Consider the following 15299-nt stretch of genomic DNA (forward strand, 5'->3'; position numbering starts at 1 on the left):
GTACAAATATGTCTAGTGCAATATAGGTTGCAGAGGTTATGCTTTGGTAGAGAATAATAAAGTTAATCGGTGTCGTCAATAACTTGTAAGATGTTCTTGAGATGAATCGCTAGGTAAGGCAGTGTTCCGCAGGGATGCGGCAGATGTGTGGAGGAATCTTTTGATTACAGAATCTGATCCACATCTCTTGGTGAAGAACTTCCCTTTCCAGTGCTTTTGAGTCGCAGCCAAATAACACAAAGATCAGGACACCAAAGACAAATTTAAGAGTTTATTGCTTATGACAGAATGGCACAACTTTGGCACATTAAGTAACACTATCTCAATTTTTAGAATTAAGAGTACTTTCAGTCATTTATCACAAATACCCAGCAATTTTATATTTTATGGTGTTCAGGGCACCCACGGTGCAGGGTTGGGTTGTATAGGCAAATACACATGTTCTGTCAAACGTGCACCATTTGGGGTATGCTGCACTGGAAGAATAGAGAGCAGTAAGTTCATGAAATACTGACACAGGAATACAAATGATAGTAGCATATTTTCCGAGGACCTCCAAGAGAAAAGCAAGACTAGGGTCTCGGAGATAAGGTCACTTCACGACTTAATGCAAGTCTACCAAATCTAGCTGTACCTGGAATTCGCATAACCGTGTTAAAAGGAAAAGAAAATTACATTAAAAATGGCAATCAAATCCCTGTGAAATCACAGAAGTAAAGGTTCTGCCATTTTTCCTAGAATGGCTGGAAGAAAGGAGAACAATAGGTCCAAGCTATTGGAGAGTGCACCCCTGGAAATTAGACCAAAGGCAGTGTGTTGTTCCTGGGTACTCTCCCAATCCGCAAACCATAACAGAGAGTCCGACTTGGCCCCAAATACTGTGCTGGTTCATCAGGCATTGTGTAGAAGGGACCAGCCAAAGATGCAGGCACCCTCACAGTCTTGTGCACTTTTAATGTGTAGGATGAGATAAAGAGGCAGATGCAGGAAGGTGCTTCTGAATACTATCTGATGTGCTTCCTGCACGTTTTCCTGGTGGTCACTGTATTCTGGGCAGTGGTGAGACAACAGCCTTAAAAGGGTGTGGTGGCAATAGGCTCCCGACTGCGGAGCCCCTCAAAGTCCAAGTCCTTCGCCATTAGTTCATCTTCCACGGTCTCCAGAGCCCACTGATGATCAACAATTTCCAAGGCTTCCCACTCTGCCTATGAAGGTCCAAGAGAGACAACACAGGTTACTTCTATGTATAGTAGGAACAGAGAGAGACCGTGAAGGGAAAAGACAGTGCAATTTGTTGGTAATACATTCTGAATGTAGATATCTGTCCATACACAAAAATGGAAAACAAGCAGGAGTGGATTATACTGATGGCTCCGCAGTGAGGTGGAAAGGTGGGAGCCAATTTATTCAAGGAAAATAATCAATAGCACACGGGATTCACTAGCAGTAAAATCAAAAAATAAAATGGTGTAGGCTGCCTCCTCAAACTGCCGCACTAGAGGCTATTGCCAGCCAGCCAAGCCAAAGAACATACAAGATGATTATTTATAAGCTATGACCGCCTACTTGCCATCATTTTTACTTGGAAGACAAAAAAGGCTTCAGATATTTGTGTTTGGATTTGCCTTCTTGTTTTAGGGATCAAGACTATGAGGTGGTCATGTTTAACACTATACCAGAGACCCCCTTTGTTTCCTTGGTAACTCAATGTGCTAACATTTCTTCAAACATACAGTTACATCTTGGTGTGCAGATCATATGTTAATAGGGAGAGTGGGCAATGTCAGATGGAGCAAAGCCAAGTATGTGCAGTCATGTTTGATGAAACATTTGAGACTGTTTGTTGGTGGCTTGTCTTAAGAAACACAGAAATGAATCCTATGCACTCAAATGCAAGAACTGGCTAGGAAAGCAAAAAGTGGAAGCATAGCTGCAGCGCTCTCTCTACTGTAGGGACTCCAGAGGCACCTCACTGTTAAGGCCCAACAAGGATGAAATACATCTTGCTTTCCTTGTTTTCACTCTCACAAGGTGGTGTCCAGCAGCTCAGATAGGAATGCCCCTTACATGACAGGACTTTACAGATGACGGCCTACCATATTCTGAGTTAATGTTACTAAGTAAAACGCAATGAATTGGAATGTTATTTAAGGGAAGTCCAGTGATTAATATTAATTCAAGCATTTCCACCAGTCAAATTTTTGCTGTCGGGATGAAAACAAGAGGGCACCATTCATGGTTATGACTGATCTAAGCAGTCCATACTGCTGGAACACAAGCCTTGGGTGATCAGCTCACTCCATGTCACCGTGCACATATTTTTCAGTCCTGGGCTTCAAGTCCACTTATCAGCGGTATCACAACTGTCAGTCTAATTAGTACCGCAGACGTAAATAAAGACTGCAATAACCAAAATGCATTAAGCTGTTACATGGGTGTCCAGGACTAGAAACAAAGTCCACAAGGACATGGAGTGAGGGGGGCATCCATACACAAAGACAGTGTTTTGTCTAATAAGAGAAGCCCCGCGCAGTTGTGCATAATGAAACATAACGAGGCAACCTACCATATCATGTCTGATGGAAGCGTTTTTCTGAGCAGTCGTGTCTAATAAGACTCGAGAGGAAATCTAGTGTGATGGAACACAATAGGTGTTCTGCATAGTCATGTAGATTAGAACACTAGGGAGAGAACGTCCTGCACAGCCCTCTTCAATAGGACAAAAGCAGGAACCCTGGGCAATCGTGTCCGAAGTAATACAAGGCCATTTTTGTGCAATTAAGTCCAATCGAACACAAACATTTATTGTGCACTGTTATGAACGATTGATCACCATGAGGAGGGCATCCTGTGCAGTCCTTAAGTGATGCAATACAAGGTGCAGTTATGTTTGAGAAAGCATAATTTATTAAAATGTGTTTACGTTAACAGGTGCGGTTATACATTGTGAAAGAAAGTGAGCTGCCACAGCACTTCTTAGTTGGTTCATGGACACAGCAGGATATGTTAAAATCCCTAAGACCACACCGTCTTACCTTGAAAGCCTTGTTGGGGTCTGGAGGCATGGCAACTGCAGCCCCCGTCATCTGGTCCTGCATGATGCGACTCTGATCAGCAGCTGCAGCAAGATGGCAAACAAGAAAATGTTTAAGCCTCTTACAAAGATCCAATACATGCTGCTAGGCAAAACTTCACAATGGCTCTTGTGGCATGGCATCTGTTGGCTTTAAGAGAACCTCTGAATGTTTGTTACACTCAGAGTACTTTTAGCACCTCCAACTCTTATTACAAACTCTTGGGAACACTACACGAGTCTGTGGTGGAACAAGAATATAAATGTAGCTTTAAAACTACAGGAAAAGTACTACCCTGCAGTACTAAGGAACCGGAGGAAATACAATGGCTTAAGTTCAGGGATGGTGAGTAATTAAGGTGATAACATCTAAAAGCAACAAGGATTGTATTGATAAATCAATGCATAACGCCGATATGCTGTGTGTTTTCACTCCAGTGAAAGGTTGCTGAGTTTTTTTGTAGTTCGCAAAGTCTTAAAGCCTTAAAAGATCTGAGCCTGTCAGCGTTGAAGTGACAGTGATTGGCTGGACTACAATTGCCCCCTTTAGGAACCACTTTAAAGGGACATACCAAGGCACATCATGCATGTACACACTTCCACTGTAGACCTGCAGAAAAGGAAAAGGAAACCTCTCGTACCACAACCGCCAATGGAATTTGTCTCTTCTCACCCTACTGTTATTTGTTCATCTTTTAATTGATCATAAGACTCTTTTTATGCCGCGCTTTGCACACAATTGCTTTGGAAATATACAAGATCATAATGAAATCTCCACATTTGAGAAAACAAGTACCAATAAATATGGTAATTGCAGCACCTGCTACTTACGGTGCCAGGGATAGGCAAGAGGGTTTAATGTACTGTAAAACATTATGTATTTGTAATCAAAAGGTCACAATATAGTTCACAAAACGGGGCAGAATCATGTTGAAACAGAATGGTAGTAAAGCAGGCTGAGCTCGAAACCAATCTCAAATACCATGAAGTTCCATAGCTCTCTTATGGCCCTCGCTAAGATTTTCGGCCTGCATAAAAACCTGCACATGTCCTGGATATTGCAGAAACCAAATACTTATCAATAATCCTGGTTTTGGGGTTTGAAGAGCTTCTAGATTTACATGAGTGCATAATGCCGTCATCTAGTGGTGGGGTCTGGATGTGCTGTAGCATAGACACCGTACATCACCACGCACACTGCTACCCACGCAGATGTTGGAACAATGTCACAGAAGAACAGATCACCACCTGCCTCAGCCAAACCTCCCCACTGATATCCAGACGCCAATACCTCAGCACATAGCCTCTGCCTGAAAACCTCAGGCAAGCGACACCTCAAGAAAGCCAGCTGGTTCTCTCCTGCCCTTCACGAGTCCAAACGCAACTGTAGATGGCTCGAGAAGACATAGGGGGAGCAGCAAAACCCCAGAAGATCACTCAGCCTTCAAAACCACCATCACCGCCTCATTATAACATCAAAGAATGCGGCCCTACAAGAAAGGATCAACACCAGTGCACTCAACAGCTGTTGTCAAAGAATTCGCTAGACCCAGCAAAGAGACAGCAGGCATCCCTCCCTCTCTCCCCAAGACCTCAGCAACAACCTTGGCACCTTCTTCCACCAAGATTAAGGCGATATACAACAGTTTTGACAGCCTCAATACCCAGGACCCTCCCACCCGCAACCATCACACCCAACAGCATTGGACCCCAGCAGACCCTTCTCAGCTGGACTCCCCTCTTTCTGGCCGACACGCTCAAGATCATAAAGAGCATCCACTCAGGAGCACCCTCGGACCACTGCCTGCACCACATCTTTAACAGAGCCGGCACCACCATTGCCCACGAACTCTGCCGCACCATCAACTGCTCCATCACCTCCGCCACCTTCCCGGAAGACAGGAACACGCAAAGATCAACCCCTTGCTGAAGAAAACCCCTGCTGAACCAAAGGACCTCAAGAATTTCAGACCCATCTCTCTTCTCTCCTTTCCAGCCAAGGTCACCGAGAAGGTCATCAACGCCCAACATTCTGAATTCATCTCAGTGAATCACTTCCTGACCTCTCCCAATCCGGCTTATGAAGCAACCACAGCACCAAGACAGCCCTCCTCGCCGCCACAGACATCTGCACCCTCTCGACCGATGCAAAACTGCAGCCCTCATCCTCCTGGACCTCTCAGCCACCTTTGATACAGTCTCTCACCACACCTTATGCACAAGACTCCATGACACCAGCAGCCACGACAAAGCCCTGGAATGGATCCGCCCCTTCCTCACTAGCCGAATACAGGGTCCGACTACCACTGTTCCAGAGTCACCCACACACTCATCAGCAGCAGAATCGACTACAGCAACAGACTCTACACCGGCATCACCCAGCAACTCCTCAAGAAACTGCAGAACATTCAGAACGTCTCCGCCAGAACATCCCCTGCCGCAGCCACAGCACCGGCCACCTGAGAGACCTCCACCGGCTCCCAGTCAACAAAAGAATCACCATCAAGCTCTACAAAGCTCTAAAAGACGTGGGACCTGCATACCTTAACCACGGCCTCGCATTACACTCACCCACCAGAGACCGCCACTATGCTCCACTGGCCCTGGGTACCATCCCACATATCCGCAAGACCACGGCTGGAGGAAGATCCTCCTACCTCGCAGCAAAGACCTGGAACACCCTGTCTCTCCACCTCAAGCAATCACCGTCACTGCCGCAATTAAGAAGGGACCTTAAGACCCGACTCTGAACCACAGCGCCTCCAGCAGAGCAGCTGCCAACCCCCCTCCCCCCCCCCCCCCCCCCCAAGCACCTTGAGACCCTTACAAGCAACCTGATTGATTGAACTTTTTTCTATCTTTGGTTAATGTCGACATAGGCAGAACCAGAGTCTGACATCAACTGCAAGACTGTAACGCCCCCAAACAATTTAGGAGCCCCCTTTTTTTAAATTTTACTTATTGTTCTCCACTGCTTCCCCTCCTTTATTGGGAAGGTTTGAGGGTCGCAAGTGACTGTAGAAGCTGTCAAACTATCATTTCTGGTAAGTGATTGGTTTCTTTTGCAGCATAGTCTCTTCTACATTAACCTGCGCACAGCATGTGAATCTAGAAGTGTTATTCCTCCTGTGGAAGGAGCAGATGAGAATAACTGTTTGAATATGGATTGCCCAACCACTATTTGCTTCACAAGTATGGATTATCAACATAGTGTTTTGTGAAGGTGTGCTCCGATGAACATGTAGCCGCTTTGCTGATATCTTGCAAAGATACATTGGCCATGAAAGAGAGCTTAGCTCCTTTTTTTGTAGCAGAATAAGCGCTTGGCTTTGTCTAGCTTGGCCACACCGCTGCAATGCTCAATAGTTCATATCATCCATCTGGCCATGGTGATCTTGTTTATGGCTGCTCCCAGAGCTTGTGTATAGCGTGCCACGAAAAACTGTAGATATTTTCTGACTTTTTTTGTTACTTGAATGTAGTACATTATCACCCTTTTTAAATCCAACAAGAGTAGTGTCATTGTTGCTGCATTTGCGAGTTTTTGAAAGAAGGCTAGTGATATAATGGTTTATTTGATGTAAAAGGGGTGACACCACCTTCGGTAAGAACCTTGGGTTTGTTCACATAATAACTTTTATCCTTGTAACTACTGCTAGTGTTTTGGTAAACACCCTTGTTGCAGATTTTTTCCCGCAAAGGGCAATACCCTGAACTGACAATGCATCCCTTTTACAGAAACCAGCGGCATTTTCAGTCTGAGGGGTGAATGGGGGTGTGGAAGTAAGCATCTTTTAGACCTACAGCTGCCAGCAATTCCTTTTCTTTCAACAGGGGAATAAACTCCTGTAATTATGCCATCTGGAACCTTTGTGTCTTGACAAATCTGTTGACAAACCTCCAGTCCAGTATTGGCTGCAGGTTTTAAGTCTTGCTTTGAAGCAAGAAAATACAGAGTGCATGCCGTATTTTTTTTTTTTTTTGGGTACAATTTTTTTTGCTTCATTTTCCAACAGTCCCTTTGCATCTCTTTGGAATACCTCTCGCTCTTTAATGTTTTTAGTTTTGGGCATTTTGTGGGAAGGGTTTGTATCAACTGTATGCAATACCCATACTTTATTAGGTTTAGCACACATTTGTCCGTGGTGATGGACTTCCACTTGTCATGGAAACCCTTTAGCTCTCTGCCCCCCACCCCCCACCAGTATAGTGTGACCAGAGAGGGTGGGGGTTCCAGTGAATTACTTGGTCGATTGTGACGTTGCTCCTCTGGAGGTGCTGCCTCAGGCACAAAAAAACCTCTTGCTTTGTTCGTGCTGCAGCTGTCACTGTTGTGTCTGCCCAAAGTGAGCACCTGTAGGTGTTTTTGGGGACGTGGAAATGAGTTTCTCTTCTTTGCTCTCTTTTATATATGATGCCTCCTCTTTTAGGCCTGTTTGCAATACTCCTGCAACTTTAGCCTTTTCATTTACTTTTTCATGCCCTCTAAACTATTATCTACCTCTGGTCCAAAGAGACCGTTTCGTGTTGTAGCCATATCAATAATATTGCCCTATACTCCGGGCATAAATCCTGAAATGAGTTGCCAGGCATGTCTCCTCGTTACAGTTCCTGTAGCCAATTGTCCACTCAGAGTGTCAGCTGCGTCTAGTAAAGACTTAAAGAGTTGGCTATGTGCTTCCCATTCTCTATGTCTTCAGAAGCGCACTTTTGGTACTCCTCTGGAAGGTGTGATGTTAGTTCTTCAATGGTTTCCCATTATTAGTGATTACATTTATTTAGAAGGGCATGTGAATTAGCAGTACACCACTATGTAGCCGCTACCCTCTCCATCTTTCTGTGCGCTGCTTCTAGCCTTCTAGTATCCTGGCTTGTCCGGTGGCAAACAGTACGACGCTGGGGACATGGTTCTCTTCCTCGCAGTGGACACTACTGGAGAGTCTTGCTCCACACAAAACTACATGTACTTAGGCTCTAGAGTTGATTTTCTGCATTTCTTTTCTATCCTAGGGATAAATGTGCTGGGAGATGGAGGTTTCTAAAGGACCGCTCTCCCTTGACACAAGGGAGTATAGGTAAAAATAGCTTTTTTCTATATTCATGGCTGATGGTTTCTAAAAGAAAACAGGCGTCTTCCCTTTCCACGTCCTCCACTTATACTCTAAAGGATTCTGCAGCTCTCTTAATCACCCTGTGATATGCAATAATGTCATATGGGGAGAGGGTCCTGAGGGATAGAGGTCTACATTCTCCGACAAGAGACAGCCTCAACGACCTCCCAAAGTGTCTCTTCTTCGTCATATACCTCAAGGTCTGCCTCCTTTGGCTTTTGTTGTGTATACATGAACCTTCCTTCCCCATATTCCGGACCTGCTTCTACCTCCAGTGGGGTTTCTGCAGCTTAAAATGTTTCTGAATCCTGTCTAGGTCTTTTAATGCCTAGGGGAACAGGTATGTTATACTGCTCCATAGATTAATTGAAGGCCCTCTTCTTTTTGACAAGCAGTTCTATCTGTGCCTCCAGTGCTCTCTTGTTCCTCTCGATGTCAACAATGTTGGAGGCTTCCTTGTCTCTCTAGGACTTAACTTTCGAGTGTGCCTGTCACTCCTTCCCTTCTCAAGCTGATCGTACCCTGAAGTTGAGTCAAAGTCTTTAGCAAACTCCTTACAGGTGGCTTTCTCTTTAGACCTGGAAAGAAGGGAAGACTCATGAACTCCTTCGACTGCAAGCTTTTTCAATGTGAAGGATGAGTCTTTTTGCAGGTTGGTTTTATCACTTGATGATGTGTCATAATTTTCCTCTAGAGCTCTCTTGGTACACCTTCGTCCCCCACAGCAGAAAAATACAATGCAACATGGCAGTCACGTAATAGGGATCTGTGGGCTTATGATTAAGATCATACTCTAGCTCCGGCTAGGCCGACAGCCATCAAAGACAGAAAAACGTTTTATACTGTAACACTCCTGGACTCAACCACTAGATAAATAAATTATGCACAGAATTTGAATCTAGAAGAGACTTAGCGCTACAAAGGTTGATCTTCTACAGAGGTTCATTATAGGAAAGAATTATGTTGTGCCATGCAAGAATAACTCCAATAGTGCCAAAACAATTGTCAAAAATAAAGCTTATGGAAACTGGAAGAGGAGAGATAGGAGGCATTTGCAATGGGCCTTGTTCCTGTGAGAGGAGGGTACTCTGCAAGTAGCCTTGGGTTCCCAAGCATCACTCAACTAACCACTTTTTTCTGGGCACTGTGTGGGTCACTTCTATTTCTCTGGTTGATCAACTTCTACGCAATGCCGCTGGGAAACCGCATCCAAAGCATATTATGAAATAAAATCAGTACGAGGTAGATCGCAATGATACATTTTCCAGCTGGGAGTTGTATTTACAATGTAAATTTGCAAAGCAGCGGTGTCTATTGTAATCCGAGGCAGCGAGTAGCGAATAAGAGATACAAAGCATATTTATTAACGTGAAGAAGCAGTTGCAAGCGATGCTTTACCACGTAATAACTTGTTTAATATTGAAATGCAATGTAAACATGCTCTCAGAAATACTGATATCTTATTGTGCTAATGTGTGATTGGGTTAATATATCATGTCTGTATTAAAGAAATCCAATAAAACTTTTTTTTAATGAGGCAGATAGCAAGCCAGTTAAGTCAGGGTGAATATTGTGGCATGTAAGGGCTACTGGATGATGGGCAGAGAGGAGCTCAAACATTTTCATAGATTAATTCAGTCAGGAATTTCCCAGTCGAGAAATATTTTGACCTGGACCTTCATATGTAATTACCGGTAAAGATGGTGTACTACAACTGCATCTGTGGTTTAGCCAAATTCCAATGGATTGGTGTGTCAAGTATTTTATAGGTACTTGTGTCTGAGCCTTGTATGTTGACCCAGTGTAGCCTGTCTGCGTTTAATCATCCTTAACATCAGAGTAAAAGCTTCAGGTTTTCAGAAAATGGCTGTTTCAGTACAAGTACCGAAACAGGTCTTTCACCTTAAGTTAATTTCTCCCGTCCTTTGTGGTCTGCATTGGCACCAATTTAAGTTGGACGCAGTACCCGATGGAGCTCTGCAAGCCAGTGCGTGCATATTAGTATGTGCATAACTGGTTAACTCTCAAATTAATGACCATCAAGAGCTTTGATCCACTAAGCACTGTCTGCCTAGCCAATACTTGTCAAATAATGTATTAAAGAAAATATTAATCAGAATAAAATATTCAAAAGTGAAAATACACAATTAAAAGAAAACAGTAATAACTAAAATTCAAAACTAGACTACAAAAATGTATATAAAATTCAGCCTGGACCTGAACTGCAAAGCTCAGTTTTGATAATCCTGTATTGTAGAGAGGTGTGGCTCACTGGTTAGAGGCGGCAGACCCGTAAGCAGAGAATTGGCCAGGGACCAGGGTTCAATTCCCGACGCGGCAGGGTCGTGGACCAGGGTCAAAACGGATTCGATAATTCTCGCCTCGGTACCTACTCTAACCAGGAACACACTCGGCAACTCTGGGCATTAAGCTTGCCTCATCTCTACAACGGCCCCCCACAGACGCTGGGGATGCCTGGTTTCACCTTGGAGATACCCAGAAAGGGACCATCTCACAGGGATAGCCAGGACGGGTTCCCCAGCGGTCTATAGCGCCGGGACACCTCCTCGTGAGGTAGCTGTTCGCGCTCTACAAATATCAGTATTATTATAGACACATTCAATTGTTACCCAAAGTGTGACTGATGCAAAATGTTAAGCACAGACGCTTAGGTATTTAGACCAGATGGAAATGAATGTGCATTTTTTATTTGTCTGCCTGATGGAGATTTCCTCCATATTCACTTGTGTGGCAAGTTAGCAACCCAATCATCCATACAAAGCGTCTTTAATAATTTCCATTAACAAAGGATGACTCTTTTGGCAAGCGCTTCACTTACGCACTCTTAGGATCACTTAACGTGCAGAAGAAGGGTCATTTTGCGGTAGTAAAGAAGATAGCTGGAGGATTAAATTTGTGATTAACCTTCCTTTGGTGAATATCTCCTTCCACAAATCTATAATTAGATTACAGCTACACATACGAAGGTGGCCTGCATTATCTTGTTTGTATCTCCAAACATTTATCGTCTTCATTTAAGCTTAGTTTATAAAGCTTTAAGTACAAACCCAAGAAGATTTTTGTTGTATTCTCAGAGCTGACAGTGAGGGTTTCGTTTTTTATCTGAGACTAAAATATACTCAACTTATAAGGATAGTGAAGTAATTTTCTCACTCTTCAACCGTTTTTTGCAAGTTCTCGTTTTTAATGACATCATTTTTACCTTCCTGTACATTCTTAAATACATAAAGTCAAGCTGTGCTCAAGAGTAGAAGTCTCACCTGCCACAGATTAGGTGCAGTAGCAGTTCTGTGCATCGTGTAAGACTCATCATTTCAGGTTTTCAATGCACTAGGATTATTTGTTTTAAAGAGTCACAATCATTTATGATGTTTTGCAATGATTCTTTAAAACTATAATTTAGTATAAAAGTGACTTCCTAACCCGGTCTTAAGAGGGGCAGTGGAAGCAGCTTGCCTTGTGGTGGGCCTGGGTGCACAAGATGCACCAGGAGTAATTAAAAGATCAGACAACATGCACTGCTGTGAACGGCTGTTTCCCCCCTCGCTGACAACCAGTCACCTGGGTAACTTTCCTCACTCTGGACTTACCGTTATCCTGTCCCAGGATCAGGTTGTACATGCTGCGGAGGCCGAAAACGTTGAGAAAATACCACGAGGCTGAACTCACCCTAAAAGGAAAGAAGTGAGGCATTTTGATGAATTTAATATATAGCAGCATAGACTTGGATACAGAAGGAGGGTGGACACAGTTCTCACATAGATTCAGACATACACAGTGCCAGGTGATGAAGACCAACTGGTCATTAATCCTTTCTATTTCCCAGGCTGATTCTTCAAAGCATCGCCACAACACTTTTTACTGCAGTGTGTCACATATTGCAGTACATATTCTGCCTTAAACAAAACTGATTTTGCCAAGGCTGCCCACTACAGCCCTGGAGCTCTTTTCCCCGTCATGGGGGCCTCGGATCAAACTCTGACCAACATTTAGACACAGCCTAGTCTGCTAATAATATCCCGTCCCAAATAGGTGCTCTATAAACAGAGAAGCTTCGCCCAAGTAAAACGGTTTCAGAACTCAGATTCTACCAGTTTCGACCCGCTACCTGCCATTCCCACATACCTGCTGCCCAGTTTGATTCCCTACAAGCTAACAGATTCATCCAAGCAAGCTGGTAAATAAAACTATCTTTGTGCCAGTAAAGATACCGTTGCCCAAACACAATTAAGCCAGAGCAGCTCTCACCCAAATGTAAGTATGTGGAAACAATTCCCTAGACGCCTCTTCCACGGTCACCAAAAGACATGGAGGCTTGTTCGGTGCTCAGATAATGTATGACCTTTGCCAAGTACAATATGGGTTTATGTATCAAATATTTAGAATATGATTGTGATTGCTTGTGATCGTTTAATATGTTTGATTATCATAAGTATAAAAATTTGTGTATCAAACAAGAAAGAAAATGTGGCAGTAAATACATGGTAATGTTATTCAAATGTTAGGCGAGCTGTGTTGGATGAATGCAAGAGAAATGACTGTTTAAAATATGTTTAGGCGACTTTGAAAAACTGTCTTTACATTTCTACTGTTGTGTTTTAGAACGTGTCTGGTTCACAACTTCTTCTTATGAATAACCTGAGAAACCAGTGATGCCATTTAAACACGTTTCGAAAACTGTTTAGAGATATTTTTACTAAGTGCAAAAATGTGTAAGTATTTTATGTTTTAATTGCTACCAAGGAGAATGCAATACTACAAACACACTGAAGAATGAATGTGCAATGCTCCCATGGACTTGAACTGCTGACAAGAGAGCTGAGGTAGTTGAGGATATTTCAATAGACAATGTAGGATTGTGTAGGGATTGACTATATATTGTTAGGTCTCTGCTTTGTATTCAGGTTTCTACTATTTGTCTTTGAAAATGCTCTGATAATGGCTTGTCATTTTTCATAAACAAGGTTAGCCTACAGCAACGATTTGGGGATTCAGACCACACCTAAAACAGCTCTGCTACGAAACAGCCCACAGGTTTTCCCAGCTCCACAGGTTACCTTCATGCTTCTAGGGCCATGGGAAATGTATCAAAAGTGCCAAAATCCTCGGTAGGGCGTCAGGAAAATGCTAATTCTTCAGTACCACCACAACTTCTCACTTCACCCCATCCATTTAGCCATCAATTTTAATGAGAACCAATTTTTTCGAGTTACTAGAGGTGTCCGGTCATGCTCCAAGAACTGCTGCCAGTGTGGCTATTGTTTAATCGGCTTCTCTGGGTTATATCGTTTGTTGAGCTGTTCCTCATTTAAGATGCTTCAATACTAATTTTTGGTAAATGTGGGCTATATAAAATGGCTAACGTCTTATGTCAAATAAAAATGACCAGTACACCTTGACAGATACAGGTGCCGTCTGCGTCATTAGGCACTCAAAATCATGCGTACTTGCCTCCATTGCAACAGCAGATACTCAAATCCAAAACAAGAAGAAGGCCAACACTCCCTATTTTCTAAAGCAAAGACCCCCGTCTAGACACGGGTAGGCCAAGCGTACATATTTCCTTAAGCTGGGACTATCATCGAAACAGCAGCAGAAACACTTCCATCCAAATACAAGTCGGCGAGCATTTCAATACATGTATTCCAGATCTTACCAGGATGCATCTAGGGAAAGCAGCTCAATCCCACGCTGTAGCATCGGCTTAAAGCGGAGGGTCAGCGGGAAAGGAACCTTTGCTGCAGAGGATACAAAAAGCGAGTACCTTAGGAGAAGGTTAAGTGCACATCACAGGTCTGCATGTACTCCTCTGAAGAGGCCACTGTGTCTTTGTCGAACTGCTCTGGATTTTACTTTGGACTGTATATACTGTACTGATGTGCAGTCTTTTGCCTGCCGTTACATTTCGCAGGAAAGGTGGTAAACCTCTATTTATAGAAACTGCGCAGGTTATTCGGGTACAACTGTTCCCTGCAAGTGGTCTTGGAAATTCGTTACTAATTAATGTGCAGTGCACTTTTAGACTCCCCTGGTTACAGGTCACAAGAAAGGCGCTCTACATTTTAAAATGTGTTTGAATACAGAATGCACAAAATGATGGATATCTTTAATTGAATAGTTTGTAAAAGAGTTGATTTGTTTATGATGCAAAAGCGCTTTTGGGCACAGCTCATATTAAAGGCAGCCAGTCACCATGGAGTTCTTTCAGATACAATTTTACAATTTGTATTTTTGAAACTGCATTTTGAGATTCAGAGGCCCACTTGCATTTCTAACGGACACATGCGGATGTAAAATGAGTACTTGGAAACCAAGTGTAGAGCAGGTACTGATCTTAGCCTAGACCAATAAGAGGACTAGACATTCCAGAGGCCTCTCAACGGAGATAAATCATTTTTAGCATTGTACCATATGCGCAGCATAGTTATAACTGGGAGCACCAGGGCTCATATTTTGCCTGGTAGTAGAAGAGTGCCAGACAGCAATACTTACTGGTCACAAACCCAGAGAAGGCCCAGTTGATCCAGCCACCAATCAGGATCATAGGGAGCACGTTGGTAAGATTTCCTTTCATCATCTCGGTCACCATAGTGGGATCTGAAACAGAAGGGGTCCGGCAGAAGGGGGAAATGAGTGAATACATAGTAGAGAAGGAGAGCATTAGCATATTGGATGCCTGTGAGCAAATTGCAGAGTGAGAAACTTACTGGCTCATGGCCCAGTGGCTTAGATAGTCTTTTCAACACCACCAACAATCCAATGCAAACCCCTCATATCCCTGCACTGACTACTTTGTCACCCCTAGCTATCTGCTCAGCATTCTGTCAATAAACCAAGGTCAACACAAAAGAGAAGACCAAATCTTGATATTCTTCAAAGACTGCTCCATAGACAACTTAATGCATGAACTCATATCTCACCCTAACAAATCCAAGTCTAAAGTCAACAACCTTCCAAACAACTTCAACACCTTTTGGAAAGCTACGTGAACATCCACGTCCCAATTACGCCATGCAAGTACAATCCAAAGCCTTCAGCGCCAAGGCACTATAAAGAGCTTGCTGACAATTCATTCACAGACAGGAAAGAAAATG

General features: G+C 43.4%; 1 protein-coding gene across 1 annotated transcript in view; it reads right to left on the bottom strand.

The window, feature by feature from the left end:
• Positions 1-257: 257 nt before the first annotated feature.
• Positions 258-15299, bottom strand: part of LOC146796799 (ER membrane protein complex subunit 3-like) — a 65622-nt gene continuing 50580 nt past the window's right edge. The window contains exons 4-8 of the mRNA XM_085629513.1: positions 14698-14802; positions 13862-13943; positions 11796-11875; positions 3036-3118; positions 258-1205 (exon numbers count right to left, since the gene is read on the bottom strand). Coding sequence (XP_085485639.1) covers positions 1074-1205; positions 3036-3118; positions 11796-11875; positions 13862-13943; positions 14698-14802 — 482 coding nt within the window. The 3' untranslated portion in view covers positions 258-1073. The remainder of the gene's footprint in view (positions 1206-3035; positions 3119-11795; positions 11876-13861; positions 13944-14697; positions 14803-15299) is intronic.

This window comes from Triturus cristatus, chromosome 10 (genome assembly GCF_964204655.1).
Source record: "Triturus cristatus chromosome 10, aTriCri1.1, whole genome shotgun sequence".
In the NCBI taxonomy this organism is placed as follows: Eukaryota; Metazoa; Chordata; class Amphibia; order Caudata; family Salamandridae; genus Triturus; species Triturus cristatus.